The 18,281-nt window shown below is 40.1% G+C and overlaps 1 protein-coding gene across 1 annotated transcript in view; it reads right to left on the bottom strand.

Moving 5' to 3' along the window:
• LOC139141677 (ralBP1-associated Eps domain-containing protein 1-like) overlaps nt 1-18,281 on the bottom strand; it is a 95,412-nt gene that overhangs the window by 51,848 nt on the left and 25,283 nt on the right. Inside the window, exon 3 of the mRNA XM_070711262.1 lies at nt 17,714-17,798. Coding sequence (XP_070567363.1) covers nt 17,714-17,798 — 85 coding nt within the window. The remainder of the gene's footprint in view (nt 1-17,713; nt 17,799-18,281) is intronic.

Here is an 18,281-nt window from a genome sequence, read left to right on the forward strand (position 1 = left end):
ATTAGGAAAGTTCATTACATATTCAATTACAAATTAATTAAAATGACACTGATAAATGTCTTTTTCAATGTTAAAGCAATGTGAGCTTAACATCTGTACAAAGTTTCATGAAATTTGATGCAGTATTTCTTGACATATCAGGCTAATTCCTAAACTTCAATGACGTGACGCGAAACAAAATGACGAGCATGTATGAAATACGTCAATGTCCTTGTACCAACTTTGAATGATACTGCTGGAAATATGTCAGAGTTATGGTTCAGTACATGAGAAAATCGTAACAAATCGCCGCCACACAGCGATATTTGATCTTACTGTTTAAAAAATCAACACGTATATGTATGACATAAGTTGATGTCCACATACAAACTTTGAATAAAATCAGTTGAGACTTGCCAGAGTTATGGCTCTCAACATGGAAAAAACCATAACAAAATTGTGGCCATATCGGACCATATCGAGAAACAAATCGATGTACATATATATACTATAAGTCAATGTCCTTGTACCAACTTTGAATAAATTTGCTTGATACATGTCTGAGTTATGGTTCAGGACATGGAAAATCGTAAAAAAATGGCCACACGGCGGCCATATTGGATCGTATCACAAAACAAATCAATGTGCACATGTATGACATTGGTCAATGTCCTTGTACCAACTTTGAATAAAATCGGTTGAAACATGCCTGGTTATGGCTCTGTACATGAAAAAATCGTAACAAAATGGCCGCCTGGTGGCCATATTGGATCGTATCACAAAACAATTGAGGTGCATATCTATGACATTGGTCGATGTCCTTGAACCAACTTTGAATAAAATCAGTTGAGACTTGCCTGAGTTATGGCTCTGGATATGAAAAAATAGCGTCAATGACACTGTAGCTCCCATCCTGGACTATTTAGTGTTTGTTCTCTGGTCAGATATTTGAACATGTGTGAAAGGGATAAAGTGCATGAAGTGAAAATACTTAAATGAAATGTACTGGAGACAGTGAAATATGTTTAATGTAATTATTCAGAATATAAAATGGAAAAAATACAGAATTAGATATATCGAATACTGTGATACAACCATTAACTCAACAAGTCATTTACAATGACATAGTCCCCACTTGTAATAGGAGTATTAGTCTTGATGGGGTAGGAAAATGTGGTCATTAAGAAGTATCACTGGAGTGTATATGTTGAGATCTATGGGCACATAGGTCTATGTCGTTGTTCCCAATTTGAAACACATGAGGCATGTCTAAGTTATGGTTCTAAATCAGGAAAAAAGATCAGACCTCTAGCAGTATTGGCCAGCCAAGAAATACATATGCGCATTATAAATGAGGTACAAGATGTGACATCTTAAGGTCTAATATCCTATCAAAATTGCAGGGTATAGAACTTGTGGTTACTGAAATATGCATATATATGTATAACCAAGGTCAAAGGTCATCGAGGTCACATGACATTTTGAAAAAAAAAATTATATTGCTAATTAATCCCTATATGCCAAAAAATCAGATCTCTAGCTCTATTCGCTTGCCCAGAATTAGATTTGTACATAATTAATGAGGTAAAGCGTGTGTTGTCATAAGGTCTCCATACTACTAAATACAAAGGACATAGCACTTGTGGTTACTTATTTATTGACATAAACATATATTTTAGGTAAAAGGTCATCGAGATCACATGACATTTGGTCAAAAAATTCTCTCCTATAGTTATCCCTATATACCAAAAATCAGACATCCAGCTCTATTGGCTCGCTCAGAATGAGATATGCACATAATTATTGAGGTACAGTATGTGGCGTCATAAGGTGACCAATCATACCAAACATGAAGGCTGTAGCACTTGTGGTTACCGAGTTATGGAAAAATATGTATATTTGAGGTCAAAGGTCACCGAGGTCACGTGACATTTTGTGAAAAAAATTGTTTTGCTAAGTTATCCCCATATACCAAAATCAGACCTCTAGCTCTATTGGCTCGCTCAAATTAGATATGTGCATAATTAATGAGGTACAATATGTGGCGTCATAAGCTGTCCCATCATACCATACATGAAGGGAGTAGCACTTGTGGTTACTGAGTTATGGACAAATATGTATATTTGAGGTCAAAGGTCACCGAGGTCACGTGACATTTTGTCAAAAAATTGTATTGTTAAGTTATCCCTATATACCAAAAATCAGACCTCTAGCTCTATTGGCTCGCTCAAAATTAGATATGCACATAAGTAATGAGGTACAATATGTGGCGTCATAAGGTGTCCCATCATACCATACATGAAGGCTGTAGCACTTGTGGTTACTGAGTTATGGACAAATATGTATATTTGAGGTCAAAGGTCACTGAGGTCACATGACATTTTGTCGAAAAAATTGTTTTGCTAAGTTATCCCTATATACCAAAATCAGACCTCTAGCTCTATTGGCTCGCTCAAAATTAGATATGTGCATAATTAATGAGGTACAATTTGTGGCGTCATAAGCTGTCCCATCATACCATATATGTAGGGTGGTAGCACTTGTGGTTACTGAGTTATGGACAAATATGTATATTTGAGATCAAAGGTCATCAAGGTCACATGACATTTTGTCAAAATATCTGAGATATCTGCGTGAACGGATGGACTCACGGATGGACGAACAGACGGACATGACCCAATCTATAAGCTCACTGGACTTCATCCGTGGGACTAAAAATTGTGTCACTGCATCCTTTTTGCAATATGAATACGATGAGAAACTAAATTTTATTTTTTGTGGCCTTATACATGGGAGTCTATGGAGATCTGCCTTATACATGGGAGTCTATGGACGTGTAAACTAAAAATATGCAAATTTCACCACGATTTGCCCAAATTTGGGAAAGGTCACTCCTATGCACTTCCATACCAAGTTTCAAATCAATCGGACTTGTGGTTTCAGAGCAGGAGATTTTTTGACCAAAAATGGGAGAAAATTACAAAAAAATTCATGAAAAATAGCAAGTCCAAGATACTGACCCAAGATGCGCACAATCATTTCATGTCAGCCCAAAGTACTTACATGCTAATTTTTCATGTAATCTGCTCAGTGGTTATTGAGTTTTTTCAATTTTGACTGTTTTTACATTTTTTCACTTAATTTGCATATTTTTGGCAATGACAACTTCATTTGAACAAAATCTCATCTACAGCCCATCATCCATGTACACACCAAATATCAAGATGAAATGTACAGCGGTTTTGGAGTTTTTGATGTTGACGGACAGACATACAGACATACAGACATACAGACATACAGACATACAGACGTACAGACATACAGACATACAGACATACATACATACAGACATTTTCCTAGCCTATAAGAATAGCTTCCATTGCCATATATACATATGGCTATGGGAGCTAAAAAACGTAACAAAATGGCCGCACAGTGGCCATATTGGATCGTATCACAAAAAAAATTGATGTGCATATCTATGACATTGGTCAATGTCCTTGTACAAACTTTGAATAAAATCGGTTGGAACATGTCTGAGTTATGGCTCTGTACATGAAAAATAGTGACAACATCACTGTTCGCTCCCATATACAGTTATCAAAACAAGTCAACAATTTTATGAAACATGGACATACATATACAGACAGACTGACATACACAGACTGGCACAGAGTGATGACATTGACCCCAAGTGTGCCTTGGCCCATGGAGAGTGATAAAGACATCTGGATGTAATGATAAAATAGTTAAGCATAGGCCTATACAGGCACTGAGAGTGAATATGTTACAGCAATTTGATTAGTTCCTTTTCCTTTTCTACTTCTGTGATAATATTTAAGACAATCAATCTGCAAGGCAGTTTATGTATTGACAAATATGTTATCTTTTACAAGCACACAGTAAACTATTCTTGATTTTCATTTACAATATTTGACATAGACTGAAATACATAACATGCAACCAATGTTTACACTTTGCCCATACACCAGATACATGGAGAAATTTCAACATACAATCATCAACTCAGAAACCCTACAGAAAAAGTAAACATTGTTTTCTTCCAGAACAGCTGGTACATCCACATCTGGAACAACTTACAAACTTAACCAATTACATAAGGAAGATGACACAAGAGATAAAGTTAAACTGTGGTGAACTTGACTATCCCTTTCAAATCCTTACCTAACTTGACATCTTAAACTAAAATACACTGCATGGTTAATTGTGCACAAAAATACATCGGGGTGGACCATTTGACAAGGGATGGTGTCTGGAAGATCGATGAGGTACATTATCTTTTTTATCCGATCCATTGTACATTCTTTTTCCCCACTCTCCCACCTTTTCTTTTTGTTGAACCTTCTCTGGCTGAAATTTTTATTGGCATTTGTTTGGAATTTTTTCAAAATCTGCTAGGATTTTTTTTACCGCATTTCAACACCAAATACAGTTTACCATATCAAATGCTTACTAAATCACCACATTATATACTCTTAGTTCCAGTAGGTATAAAATTACAAAAAAAAAATCTTAAAAATACAAAATGAAAGATATCCCAGTAAAACTGAAAGTTTTGCAAAGTTGCCCCAAAAATTCAAAATTCCGGATTTCAACTTAATTTCTATATATCTTATTAACAAAAACCCTAAGGACCAGTTTACTAAAGACTGGTAAATTTTGAGAAACAAATTTTTTGACCAAAAATGAGAAAAATTGCCCCCCAAAATACAAAATTGCAGATTTCATCCTAATTTTAAATATATCTAATTAACATAAACCCTAGGAACCTGTACACTAGATATCAAAGCTACCAGATCAGAAGTTTTAGGAGAAAAATGTTTTGACCAAAAAAGGCAAAAATTGCCCCAAAACTAAAAAAAAATTGCCAGTTTCAACATACCTTCAATACATTATATTGAGATTAATCTTAGATACCTGTATACCAAATACATGTATCAAAGCTATCAAATCAGCAGTTTTTGGATTAAAATTTTTTTTATCAAAAATTGGGAAAATTGCCCCAAAATTACAAATATGACAATATCAATACAATTTGTACAAGCATGACTGAGGTCATTCTGAGGAACATGAATATTAAGTTTCATAGCAATCAGACGAGCAATTTCAGAGAACAAGATTTTTTGACTAAAAACGGAAAAAATACCCTAAAAATACAAACATGCAAATTTCATCCCAATTTTTGCACACATAATTTAGAATTCCTAAAGAAATCTGCATACCAAGTTTCAACCAAATCTGACCAATGCTTACTGAGTTTTAGCCATTTGCAGGATTTTTCCATTTTTCCCCCTCATTTGCATATTTTTGGCACTGACATGTTCATTTGAACAAATTCACATCTCCACCCCTAGGTGCACCTGTACACCAAATACTAAGACAGTAGGTGCTACGGTTTAGGAGTTTTTGATGTGGACGGACAAACAGACATACATACATACATACACACAGACGCCATTTTGCCACCTTATACGAATACCTCCCATTTGCATATATACATATGCATATATGGCAGCGTAAAAAATGGTAATAAAATGGCCGCCTGGCGGCTATATTGGATCGTATCAGATAACAAATCAAAGTGTATCTGTATCTTCATATGTATGACATATGAAGTAATCCTTGTACCAAGTTTGAATGAAATCGCTCCAGGCATCTCTGAGATATCTGCGTGAACGGATGCACGGACGCACGGACATGACCAAACCTATAAGTCCCCCTGGACGGTGTCAGTGGGGACTAAAAAATAGCAGTATCTGTATCTTCTGATACTATTTTTGTAATTTTTCTTACTGAAAACAAAACTTGTATGCTTAATTGTGATTTTCATCAAAGTATGTTGACATACAGATATTAATTATTTTGCATATTGTTCACATTGCGAGCAATGTGCAATTTTATGGTTCACAAAATTTAAAGAATTCTAGTTTGGACTGAAATTCATTTGTCAATATAACAGTATTGGATGAGACAAACACGCAGTCTGTTGTGACAAGTTGAATACCTGACATTTCAACATAACATTTGGAGTTGAGACTTCACGAGGTATTTCACAGACACAACAAATATGCTATAAAGTTATAGATGATTGAACTTTATCAAATGTTGGTAAAAAGCATAGCCATCTATAATTACATGTACAAAGATTTTCCATATCTACAGAATTGTGTCATCAAGATTAATGGTGTGGCAGACAAACCAACATCTATAGATGAAATGAGACAATGAATATATTTATATACCTGCTTAACCCTTTGAGCGCCAAAGTCAATTTTTGTCACATTTAAAAAATAAATGCCAGTCAAATTTTTAAGGATTTTGCCAAAATTTTGTTAAGAAACTGTAGCCTATAAAATGTATTGACCATTTGGTTCTAAATTATCAAAAAAATTACAGAAAAATTCATAAAAATAGCGCCAATGGCACTTGATCACAACTGGCACATTGTGAAACTACTCTATCTCTGGGTACACCTGTACATGAAATACTGAATGGGTAGGTGCTGCGGGTTTGGAGTTTGTCAGTAAATGCACACAGAAAACAAAGTCCCGAAGTAGCGAATTCCAGCCATTTTCAAACCACACTGTTTGTCAGTGGGGTAAGCAATATTCGCACAAATCACATTTCCAGGCTAATAGACTATGTTTTACGAAATCACACGTCCTTATTACAAAATAAAAGGATCTTTGTCTTTAAATCAATGCGCCAGTAAACAGGTCCAGCAGCTAGTTATGTCATCAAGTCTGTAATGTTAAGGGTCATAACAAATGTGAGAAATCTAAAACATTAAATATGTTGTTTTTTATCAATTTTATTACCAAAAGCACATGAAAATCTCTGATACTTTGAATCAGCCATCCTGCATATTTGTAACATTCATCAAAACCTCATTTCTGTTCCACAACTCATTAAATAGTCCACAATGCAGGGCAGACAGTCCATGTAGCCGACAATGAGATGCTAATGATATGCAGAATGTACAAGTTTCAGGTTTCGTCGACCAACTTCCCCCTCTTGGGTACAACTTCAAACTCTCAAATACCAAGTCGGTGGCTATCGTCTGTTACATAATTCAATAGCAAACTTGTGGAAGTTGGCAAGTTCGTGGGACCCTCTGCCAACTTGCCAACTTACTTGCCAACTTTCAATGGGGAAGTTGGCGGGGGCCTCTGCCAACTTGCCAACTTACTTACTTGCCAACTTTCATTGGTGGAAGTTGGCGGGGGCCTCTGCCAACTTGCCAACTTACTTGCCAACTTTCAATGGGGAAGTTGGCGGGGGCCTCTGCCAACTTGCCAACTTACTTACTTGCCAACTTTCAATGGGGAAGTTGGCGGAGGCCTCTGCCAAATTCCACCAATTAAAGTTGGCAAGTAAGTAAGTTGGCAAGTTGGCACAGGCTTCCGCCAACTTCAACCCATGAAAGTTGGCAAAGTTGGCAAGCTGGCACAGACCTCCACCAACTTCCATCCATGAAAGTTGGCAAGAAAGTAAGTTGGCAAGTTGGCAGAGGCCCCCGCCAACTTCCACCCATGAAAGTTGTCAAGTAAGTTGGCAAGTTGGCAGAGGCCCCCGCCAACTTCCACCCATGAAAGTTGGCAAGTAAGTAAGTTGGCAAGTTGGCAGAGGCCCCCCGCCAACTTCCCGGTATGAAAGTTGGCAAGTAAGTTGGCAAGTTGGCAGAGGCCTCCTCCAACTTCCACCCATGAAAGTTGGAAAGTAAGTAAGTTGGCAAGTTGGCAGAGGCCCCCGCCAACTTCCACCCATGAAAGTTGGCAAGTAAGTAAGTTGGCAAGTTGGCAGAGGCCCCCGCCAACTTCAACCCATGAAAGTTGGCAAGTAAGTTGGCAAGTTGGCACAGGCCCCCGCCAACTTCCGGCAGACAGTCAATGTAGCCGACAATGAGATGCTAATGATATGCAGAATGTACAAGTTTCAGGTTTCGTCGACCAACTTCCCCCTCTTGGGTACAACTTCAAACTCTGAAATACCAAGTCGGTGGCTATCGTCTGTTACATAATTCAATAGCAAACTTGTGGAAGTTGGCAAGTTCGTGGGACCCTCTGCCAACTTGCCAACTTACTTGCCAACTTTCAATGGGAAGTTGGCAGGGGCCTCTGCCTACTTGCCAACTTACTTACTTGCCAACTTTCATGCGTGGAAGTTGGTGGCGCCCTTTGCCAAGTTGGAAGTTGGCAAGTTCGTGGGACCCTCTGCCAACTTGCCAACTTACTTGCCAACTTTCAATGGGGAAGTTGGCGGGGGCCTCTGCCAACTTGCCAACTTACTTACTTGCCAACTTTCATGGGCCGCAGTTGGCAGGGGCCTCTGCCAACTTGCCAACTTGCCAACTTTCAATGGGGAAGTTGGCGGAGGCCTCTGCCAACTTCCACCCATTAAAGTTGGCAAGTAAGTAAGTTGGCAAGTTGGCACAGGCTTCCGCCAACTTCCACCCATGAAAGTTGGCAAGTAAGTTGGCAAGCTGGCACAGGCCTCCACCAACTTCCACCCATGAAAGTTGGCAAGAAAGTAAGTTGGCAAGTTGGCAGAGGCCCCCGCCAACTTCCACCCATGAAAGTTGTCAAGTAAGTTGGCAAGTTGGCAGAGGCCCCCGCCAACTTCCACCCATGAAAGTTGGCAAGTAAGTAAGTTGGCAAGTTGGCAGACGCCCCCGCCAACTTCCCGGTATGAAAGTTGGCAAGTAAGTTGGCAAGTTGGCACAGGCCTCTGCCAACTTCCACCCATGAAAGTTGGCAAGTAAGTAAGTTGGCAAGTTGGCAGAGGCCCCCGCCAACTTCCATCCATGAAAGTTGTCAAGTAAGTTGGCAAGTTGGCAGAGGCCCCCGCCAACTTCCACCCATGAAAGTTGGCAAGTAAGTAAGTTGGCAAGTTGGCAGACGCCCCGCCAACTTCCCGGTATGGAAGTTGGCAAGTAAGTTGGCAAGTTGGCACAGGCCTCTGCCAACTTCCACCCATGAAAGTTGGCAAGTAAGTAAGTTGGCAAGTTGGCAGAGGCCCCCGCCAACTTCCATCCATTTAAGTTGGCAAGTAAGTAAGTTGGCAAGTTGGCAGAGGCCCCCGCCAACTTCCACCCATGAAAGTTGGCAAGTAAGTAAGTTGGCAAGTTGGCAGACGCCCCCGCCAACTTCCCGGTATGAAAGTTGGCAAGTAAGTTGGCAAGTTGGCAGGGGCCTCTGCCAACTTCCACCCATGAAAGTTGGCAAGTAAGTAAGTTGGCAAGTTGGCAGAGGCCCCCGCCAACTTCCACCCATGAAAGTTGTCAAGTAAGTTGGCAAGTTGGCAGAGGCCCCCGCCAACTTCCATCCATTTAAGTTGGCAAGTAAGTAAGTTGGCAAGTTGGCAGAGGCCCCCGCCAACTTCCCGGTATGAAAGTTGGCAAGTAAGTTGGCAAGTTGGCACAGGCCTCTGCCAACTTCCACCCATGAAAGTTGGCAAGTAAGTAAGTTGGCAAGTTGGCAGAGGCCCCCGCCAACTTCCACCCATGAAAGTTGTCAAGTAAGTTGACAAGTTGACAGAGGCCCCCGCCAACTTCCACCCATGAAAGTTGGCAAGTAAGTTGGCAAGTTGGCAGACGCCCCCGCCAACTTCCCGGTATGGAAGTTGGCAAGTAAGTTGGCAAGTTGGCACAGGCCTCTGCCAACTTCCACCCATGAAAGTTGGCAAGTAAGTAAGTTGGCAAGTTGGCAGAGGCCCCCGCCAACTTCCATCCATTTAAGTTGGCAAGTAAGTAAGTTGGCAAGTTGGCAGAGGCCCCCGCCAACTTCCCTGTATGAAAGTTTGCAAGTAAGTTGGCAAGTTGGCAGAGGCCTCCGCCAACTTCCACCCATGAAAGTTGGCAAGTAAGTAAGTTGGCAAGTTGGCAGAGGCCCCCGCCAACTTCCCTGTATGAAAGTTTGCAAGTAAGTTGGCAAGTTGGCAGAGGCCTCCGCCAACTTCCACCCATGAAAGTTGGCAAGTAAGTAAGTTGGCAAGTTGGCAGAGGCCCCCGCCAACTTCCCCATTGAAAGTTGGCAAGTAAGTTGGCAAGTTGGCAGAGGCCCCCGCCAACTTCCACCAATGAAAGTTGGCAAGTAAGTAAGTTGGCAAGTTGGCAGAGGCCCCCGCCAACTTCCCAGTATGAAAGTTGGCAAGCAAGTTGGCAAGTTGGCACAGGCCTCCGCCAACTTCCACCCATGAAAGTTGTCAAGTAAGTTGGCAAGTTGGCAGAGGCCCCCGCCAACTTCCACCCATGAAAGTTGGCAAGAAAGTAAGTTGGCAAGTTGGCAGAGGCCCCCGCCAACTTCCACCCATGAAAGTTGTCAAGTAAGTTGGCAAGTTGGCAGAGGCCCCCGCCAACTTCCACCCATGAAAGTTGGCAAGTAAGTAAGTTGGCAAGTTGGCAGAGGCCCCCGCCAACTTCCGAGTATGAAAGTTGGCAAGTAAGTTGGCAAGTTGGCACAGGCCTCCGCCAACTTCCACCCATGAAAGTTGGCAAGTAAGTAAGTTGGCAAATTGGCAGAGGCCCCCGCCAACTTCCACCCATGAAAGTTGGCAAGTAAGTAAGTTGGCAAGTTGGCAGAGGCCCCCGCCAACTTCCCTGTATGAAAGTTTGCAAGTAAGTTGGCAAGTTGGCAGAGGCCTCCGCCAACTTCCACCCATGAAAGTTGTCAAGTAAGTTGGCAAGTTGGCAGAGGCCCCCGCCAACTTCCACCCATGAAAGTTGGCAAGTAAGTAAGTTGGCAAGTTGGCAGAGGCCCCCGCCAACTTCCACCCATGAAAGTTGGCAAGTAAGTTGGCAAGTTGGCACAGGCCTCCGCCAACTTCCACCCATGAAAGTTGGCAAGTAAGTAAGTTGGCAAATTGGCAGAGCCCCCCGCCAACTTCCACCCATGAAAGTTGGCAAGTAAGTAAGTTGGCAAGTTGGCAGAGGCCCCCGCCAACTTCCCTGTATGAAAGTTGGCAAGTAAGTTGGCAAGTTGGCAGAGGCCTCCGCCAACTTCCACCCATGAAAGTTGGCAAGTAAGTAAGTTGGCAAGTTGGCAGACGCCCCCGCCAACTTCCCGGTATGAAAGTTGTCAAGTAAGTTGGCAAGTTGGCACAGGCCTCTGCCAACTTCCACCCATGAAAGTTGGCAAGTAAGTAAGTTGGCAAGTTGGCAGAGGCCCCCGCCAACTTCCACCCATGAAAGTTGTCAAGTAAGTTGGCAAGTTGGCAGAGGCCCCCGCCAACTTCCACCCATGAAAGTTGGCAAGTAAGTAAGTTGGCAAGTTGGCAGACGCCCCGCCAACTTCCCGGTATGGAAGTTGGCAAGTAAGTTGGCAAGTTGGCACAGGCCTCTGCCAACTTCCACCCATGAAAGTTGGCAAGTAAGTAAGTTGGCAAGTTGGCAGAGGCCCCCGCCATCTTCCATCCATTTAAGTTGGCAAGTAAGTAAGTTGGCAAGTTGGCAGAGGCCCCCGCCAACTTCCACCCATGAAAGTTGGCAAGTAAGTAAGTTGGCAAGTTGGCAGACGCCCCCGCCAACTTCCCGGTATGAAAGTTGGCAAGTAAGTTGGCAAGTTGGCACATGCCTCTGCCAACTTCCACCCATTAAAGTTGGCAAGTAAGTAAGTTGGCAAGTTGGCAAAGGCCCCCGCCAACTTCCACCCATGAAAGTTGTCAAGTAAGTTGGCAAGTTGGCAGAGGCCCCCGCCAACTTCCACCCATGAAAGTTGGCAAGTAGTAAGTTGGCAAGTTGGCAGAGGCCCCTGCCAACTTCCCGGTATGAAAGTTGGCAAGTAAGTTGGCAAGTTGGCACAGGCCTCTGCCAACTTCCACCCATGAAAGTTGGCAAGTAAGTAAGTTGGCAAGTTGGCAGAGGCCCCCGCCAACTTCCATCCATTTAAGTTGGCAAGTAAGTAAGTTGGCAAGTTGGCAGAGGCCCCCGCCAACTTCCCTGTATGAAAGTTTGCAAGTAAGTTGGCAAGTTGGCAGAGGCCTCCGCCAACTTCCACCCATGAAAGTTGGCAAGTAAGTAAGTTGGCAAGTTGGCAGAGGCCCCCGCCAACTTCCCTGTATGAAAGTTTGCAAGTAAGTTGGCAAGTTGGCAGAGGCCTCCGCCAACTTCCACCCATGAAAGTTGGCAAGTAAGTAAGTTGGCAAGTTGGCAGAGGCCCCCGCCAACTTCCCCATTGAAAGTTGGCAAGTAAGTTGGCAAGTTGGCAGAGGCCCCCGCCAACTTCCACCAATGAAAGTTGGCAAGTAAGTAAGTTGGCAAGTTGGCAGAGGCCCCCGCCAACTTCCCAGTATGAAAGTTGGCAATTAAGTTGGCAAGTTGGCACAGGCTTCCGCCAACTTCCACCCGTGAAAGTTCGCAAGAAAGTAAGTTGGCAGAAGACCCCCGCCAACTTCCACCCATGAAAGTTGTCAAGTAAGTTGGCAAGTTGGCAGAGGCCCCCGCCAACTTCCACCCATGAAAGTTGGCAAGAAAGTAAGTTGGCAAGTTGGCAACCAGCGCTCCGTTTGGCTCCATTTTTCGGAATTGGAACCTTGGAACCAGTCTATGTATCGGTATCAAATATCAACGCAGTCTGTTCAGCAGTTTTTGACTTTTTGTCGTTTACGGAAATGGACGACATCAAACACCGGTTGAAACCACCTCTATATCACAACTTCCAGTTGTGATAAAAATTGGTAAAATGTTGCACTAAAATTTTGGTGGGAAAAATTACAGCACCCAAAGGGTTAAACAATACTAGTTTCCTGATGGAAGTCAAGAAATAGTTCAAACATTGATATACCGGTAAAACTATGTTGACGTAGTGGAAACAACCAGCAGGTATGTACGGTATGGACACATTTGATTCATTTGTGATCAGTATGGGCTGACCTACACGTCATTGCCATTCCACACATTATTATTATGCACTTTATGACTGTTTTATGACTGAAATTATCAGTCTGAAGGTTTCATTAGCACATGTCATAGACTGTAAATCTAGCCTCTTATGTCCAATGACCAATACACTTTGACATTTCTGAAAGCCATGAAGCACACTTAAAATGCCCTCTGACCTTTCGTATTTTGTTCATGAAAGTATCCCCAACCCACGTCCACCCACCCATTATAATGAACAGGGTTGTAATTAACAATGAAACACCATGGTTTGGTACAAACCCATTGTTATCAATGGTAAATCTGGACGTGTTACAGCTGTTATAGAAGAATTTGGGGCAGACACATTATCAAGCTTAACTGTTCTACCACTAGGCTGTGGTATGTCCCCATTGTTTTTTTACGATGTTATGAAATTATAGGACAAAGGGGTGAAAGATTTAAACACTGACGGCAAAACATATCAGCAAAATGGCATAAAAGACAATTTTACAGCTGTGTGTTACACCCATTATGATTTGAAAATGAAGTTATTAGTGATAATGCGTATCTCGACTGCCAACATATCGCCTTGAGGCACTGGCTGACACCATAGGGGCTAGCATAAGTGTCCGCTCCAGAGGTGGGGCAGGGAAACGGATGTCTTGGTCTTAGCATAGGTGTGGTGTTGCTATTATTAATTTAATACGCTGGACTATGAAATTGCCAATAAAATGTATTTGTCCTGTGATTACCATATGCTTAGTTTTATCACTATGTTGCATCTATTATATGATGTGTTTGATTGTCTAATGCGCAAAAGCAAGCAAGGTTAAGGTACTAATCTGTGGACGCTGTTACCAGATTATCGCCGGATTAACTTTGACAAAGTCAACAACAAACACACCAAGGGTATACCCTTGCTGGTGTATTGGCAGAGTAAAATCAAGGCGTCACCTGTAAAATAACAGAGGCTTAAATACGCATCAGATAATGGATAAAACAGTGATAAAACTATCACAGGACAAGTAAATGGCACATAAAATCTTTACAAAACCAGCGCTAAGCTAAGATAAAGACACCTAAGGTTGGTAGTAAAATCTTTATTGGCAACATCATAGTCAAACGTGGCAGCAAGAATCCTGTATTGAGACCAAGACACCCCTTCGGGACAGACATTTTCGCTACCCCCTATGCTGACACTTGCTCAGACCTTTATGCAATTCTGGCCATACAGCATGCAACATATTACTAGCTGATATTGTCAGTTGTCTTCAACACAAACACAATCAAAATTGTGGCCAATATTCCATATCATCAATGTTATGCGTAGTTTGTCTTTACAGCAAATAACCTATGAAAATACTACTACAGGATTGTTGTACAGCTGATATCGGTTCAGTTTGTGGCATCATGGAAGAATTACTTCGCAAGTTTCCAGGGGCAACAGAAGCACGTTAATATGTTCATGTTAACTTTCTGATGGGATTTCAATGAAACAATCCATCTCTCTTCATTTATGTATCACATGCTTGTTCCATTTTGAAAATTGTGTTCAGAGGATGCAAATGAAATGAGGCAAATCTAGTAAATTTGCATGAATATATTGAAACAACACTCATTAATTTAAAACACTTTGCGCACATTTGCATGGATACTTGAGCTTCACACATTAAGGGGGCGCTGCATCCAACACAGCATATTTTGCTCAATAATCAATTTGGCAAATATTAATTCAATGTTGATTAATTTGCTAACCCAAGATTAAAATATTGGTTGGGTTCACCTTTTAGCTTGTCAAGCAGTCGAAAGTTGCGTTATATAAAAGTGTTAATTTATGCAAATTTATGCAAATCACCCAATTTCCTGGCTTCTTTTTCCTCCCAATTTCAAAATTTCCAAAGAATTTAACTCCACTCTGGCTGGGTCAAATTTTCCAACATTTTCACCTTATGTTTTATAAATGCTCCATTAAAAAAAGACTATTTTGTTTGGAAATGAAGTTCTTACATTTTGAATAAGAGGCATTTGAATTTTGCTAATCATGATTTTGATTACTTTTTTGAATGTCAGCCTTTCAACCCTTGCCAATTTTGAACGAGGATAGATAATGCCAAATAAAATAGTCATTTTTCTAGGTATACTCTTCTTTCAAATGAAATATTACATTTCAGAAAATAGTGTCAAGTTTTTGACTTAAATTAATTTTTATCATTAATACCGACATTGAGGTTTTTTACCCCAAATATACACACACTTACTCCTTTGAGTAAACTACTGCTACCATACTAAACTTAAGAGTCTCTGCTTTTTGAAACTATATAGTATAATGAGGTTTCCGTGTCATCTTTGATGAGAAATACTGCTCTGAAAAAAACTGTGATGGCAACATGCAGCTCCACCTTAATGCTCTTGTAGAGAACCTAAAGTGATGGGCAACGTCTGAAGGCAAATGGTGTGATCTTTGCTACCTGTTAGTTTCTGGGGCACAGTCAGCAAAGTGATTATTCTTTATTAGTAAAGGAAACCAATGTAGGTCAAGGTCGAGGTGCCCCAGAACAAAAAGCAGATGCTTACAAATATTCATATGTGAGGCTAAATATTTATCAAAAAGTTGAATATCAAAGCTGTTTTTTGGCGATATACAGGATTTTTTCATGTTACAACAAACAATAATACTCACCAGTTGATTCATCTTGTGAGAACATGCCGTTCACAGCACAACTGTCATTAGCATAATATTTTGTATAGCAAGTATAGGAGAGTAGCCCTAAGGACTTAAAATCATTGGAGTTCAGTCCATACTGTTCAGTTTGGACTCATGAGTTCAATATATAGAGTAAAATCAAGCAATCAGCTGTAAAATGCAAGAGGCTTATATACAAAATGATGGGGAACTATTGGTTTCATTATCAACACATTGCTTACAAAATGGAAATTTAAAAAATATATAAATAAATAAATGTAAAGCAAATATTTCCATGTTGAAAACTTGTATTTCATTTACTGGGGTTGTTCATAATTTTAACAGGTGTATCAATGAAAAGACTGAACTGTATAAGGGGATTATATAAAGCATTTATTATGTCAATGAGCAAACCTATATTTTGATTCATGATGCTTGTATAAGGATAACAACTGCACATATCTGTTCAGAATGTGCAAGTACTGACTCAAGAATATTTTACATGCAACTGAGATGCAATGGCAAAATTCTACAGCCATTCACAATGCTCACTATCATCTGAATTATGAAGGAAATACTGAGGAATCTAATGGACAAGCTTCATTTTTTGTGAATTTTAACTGAAATTTCATGAAATCCTTCGCTTGCGATGCAAAGTGTGTTAACAAGCACACTATCTGAGAATGGAAATTAAACGATAATGACTGACTTTGAATGGGGAATATTCACTGCCCTAAAAATTGTGCACTACTTGCAAATTTTCATGGAATTAAATTTCACAATTTTGACTTGTGAGGAACCATTGCTGTCATTAAAACAATGGGATGTATTGTCGTTCGACACTTTCGCTGTTTGTCGACATAAATAGCAAAGTTAAATCGCAGTGAATTTATCAATGACGTCTCAAACAACAACATATTTTAATTCAATTTTCATGAAAATGAGTGTTTTTATGGTATGTTATTTTGCTCACTAATACCACAGTGAGTAAGTCAATTTGTCATTTATCCACTGAAGTGAAACTCAAAAGGAAAACATGAGCACTTTGATGACATAACTTTTGGTACATGCATGTTTGTGGCAGATATTACAGAGTCAAAGTGCTCATCGATCAAAGTCTCAACCTTGGTGAGTGCATGCCTCTGATCAGGCTGATGATGACACGTGATTTAGACAGAGAAGAAGAAATACTTCTCCCATTCATGAAATAAAAATTCGCCTGCTTGATATCAAACTATACAGCCTCATGCAAAATGGAAAGTGATACCAATATAAAAGGGAGAATACATGTGACTGTAAACAAATGGCAATATTTTTATCATTTTGTTCTAGAACAGATTTTCTTTGTCTTTTCCATAGAGTAAGCTGGATTACAGAGTATTATTTAGCCTTTCAAACAAAACACATTGAATGTGTATAATATGAAATGTTATTGTTGAAAAATGTAAACTGGTCCAAGCTATAATTCATTTATCTACAATATCATTAGATATTCCGTGATTACAGGCTCTACAAAGACAAGTTAAACATTGGCCATTTGGACATGAGTTTGGAAGTAAATATCGGAAAATATATCAACAGTTACAGCTCAAGGAATTTTAACGACGTACTATCTGGCTTAATTATTAAATCCATTACAACCTAAGGCTTGGTAGGAGTATGGTTGCAATAGTAGGCAAAACACAATTACAGAATAAATAATTTCTTCCAGGTGACAAAAATAACCCATATGATGTCAAAAGATCTCTAGAACCTCTGTCAATATAGAAGGTGCAGCCAACTTAGGATATTTCATGCTTTTAAATCGAAAGTTTTAAACTTAAGCTGAAACTTCCCCTAGGGAAGCATTAAATCATTTTTTAAACGATAAAATGCAAAATTAAGGGATCATCATGGTTTGCTTTTTAAAGAAACAAATTATCAAAAATTTAACGATGTTTGAAATTCAAAATGGCCCTTTCCTGGTGTGTTTAATAGCTGTTGGTAAACATTAAATTTTCAATTGTCACAAAAACAAGATGTTGTAAATTTCTCCCACTCCACATGGCTACAAAAAGAGTCAATGCACACAGCAGACTGGAAAAGCATCGTAAATATTTGAGTGTCTCAAATACTGTCCCCGAGGCACATGCTACCTGATCTAACCACGATATTTTCAATCGAGATCATCTTACCTTTCGTTCTGTTTGTCCAACAACGTATACTCCTCGTTCACATTCTGGCTAAAAGCTGGGTTGCTAAACTGTGCACGTTTCCTATCTAAAAATAGACAATAAAAAAAACCCCAGTATGACAAGAAAAGTTAATATCATTCATTGTAGTTTAATATTTATGACTTTCATTGGCACCAATTAAAACCAGTATATATTTCGCTTTTTTGTTTCTCTGGTATGGTTCCACCTTTACATCTAGACAGCCCTATATGAATATCCAACTTTGCGACAGGATAAAAACTTTGATGCTCCAAACAGCTAAAGTGTTTAAACATTATGTTCAGGATGCCCTAGTGCCACAGCTTGTTATGTTATTGAAAAACATTAAACCATTTACTCACGCAAGACTTATTTCAATAATGTTGAAAAATTTAAACCATCTGTGTATCTGTAAATTCATTTCTACTTCAATGGTTTATAAGTAAACTGGATTACAGGAATTTTGTTTATTATTAATATTTCTCTCTGACTAACTGATTCTGTCAGAGGACTTGTTGTTAAACATAGCGAAAAAAAATGTATTATTTGA

The sequence above is a fragment of the Ptychodera flava genome, chromosome 10, assembly GCF_041260155.1.
Source record: "Ptychodera flava strain L36383 chromosome 10, AS_Pfla_20210202, whole genome shotgun sequence".
In the NCBI taxonomy this organism is placed as follows: Eukaryota; Metazoa; Hemichordata; class Enteropneusta; family Ptychoderidae; genus Ptychodera; species Ptychodera flava.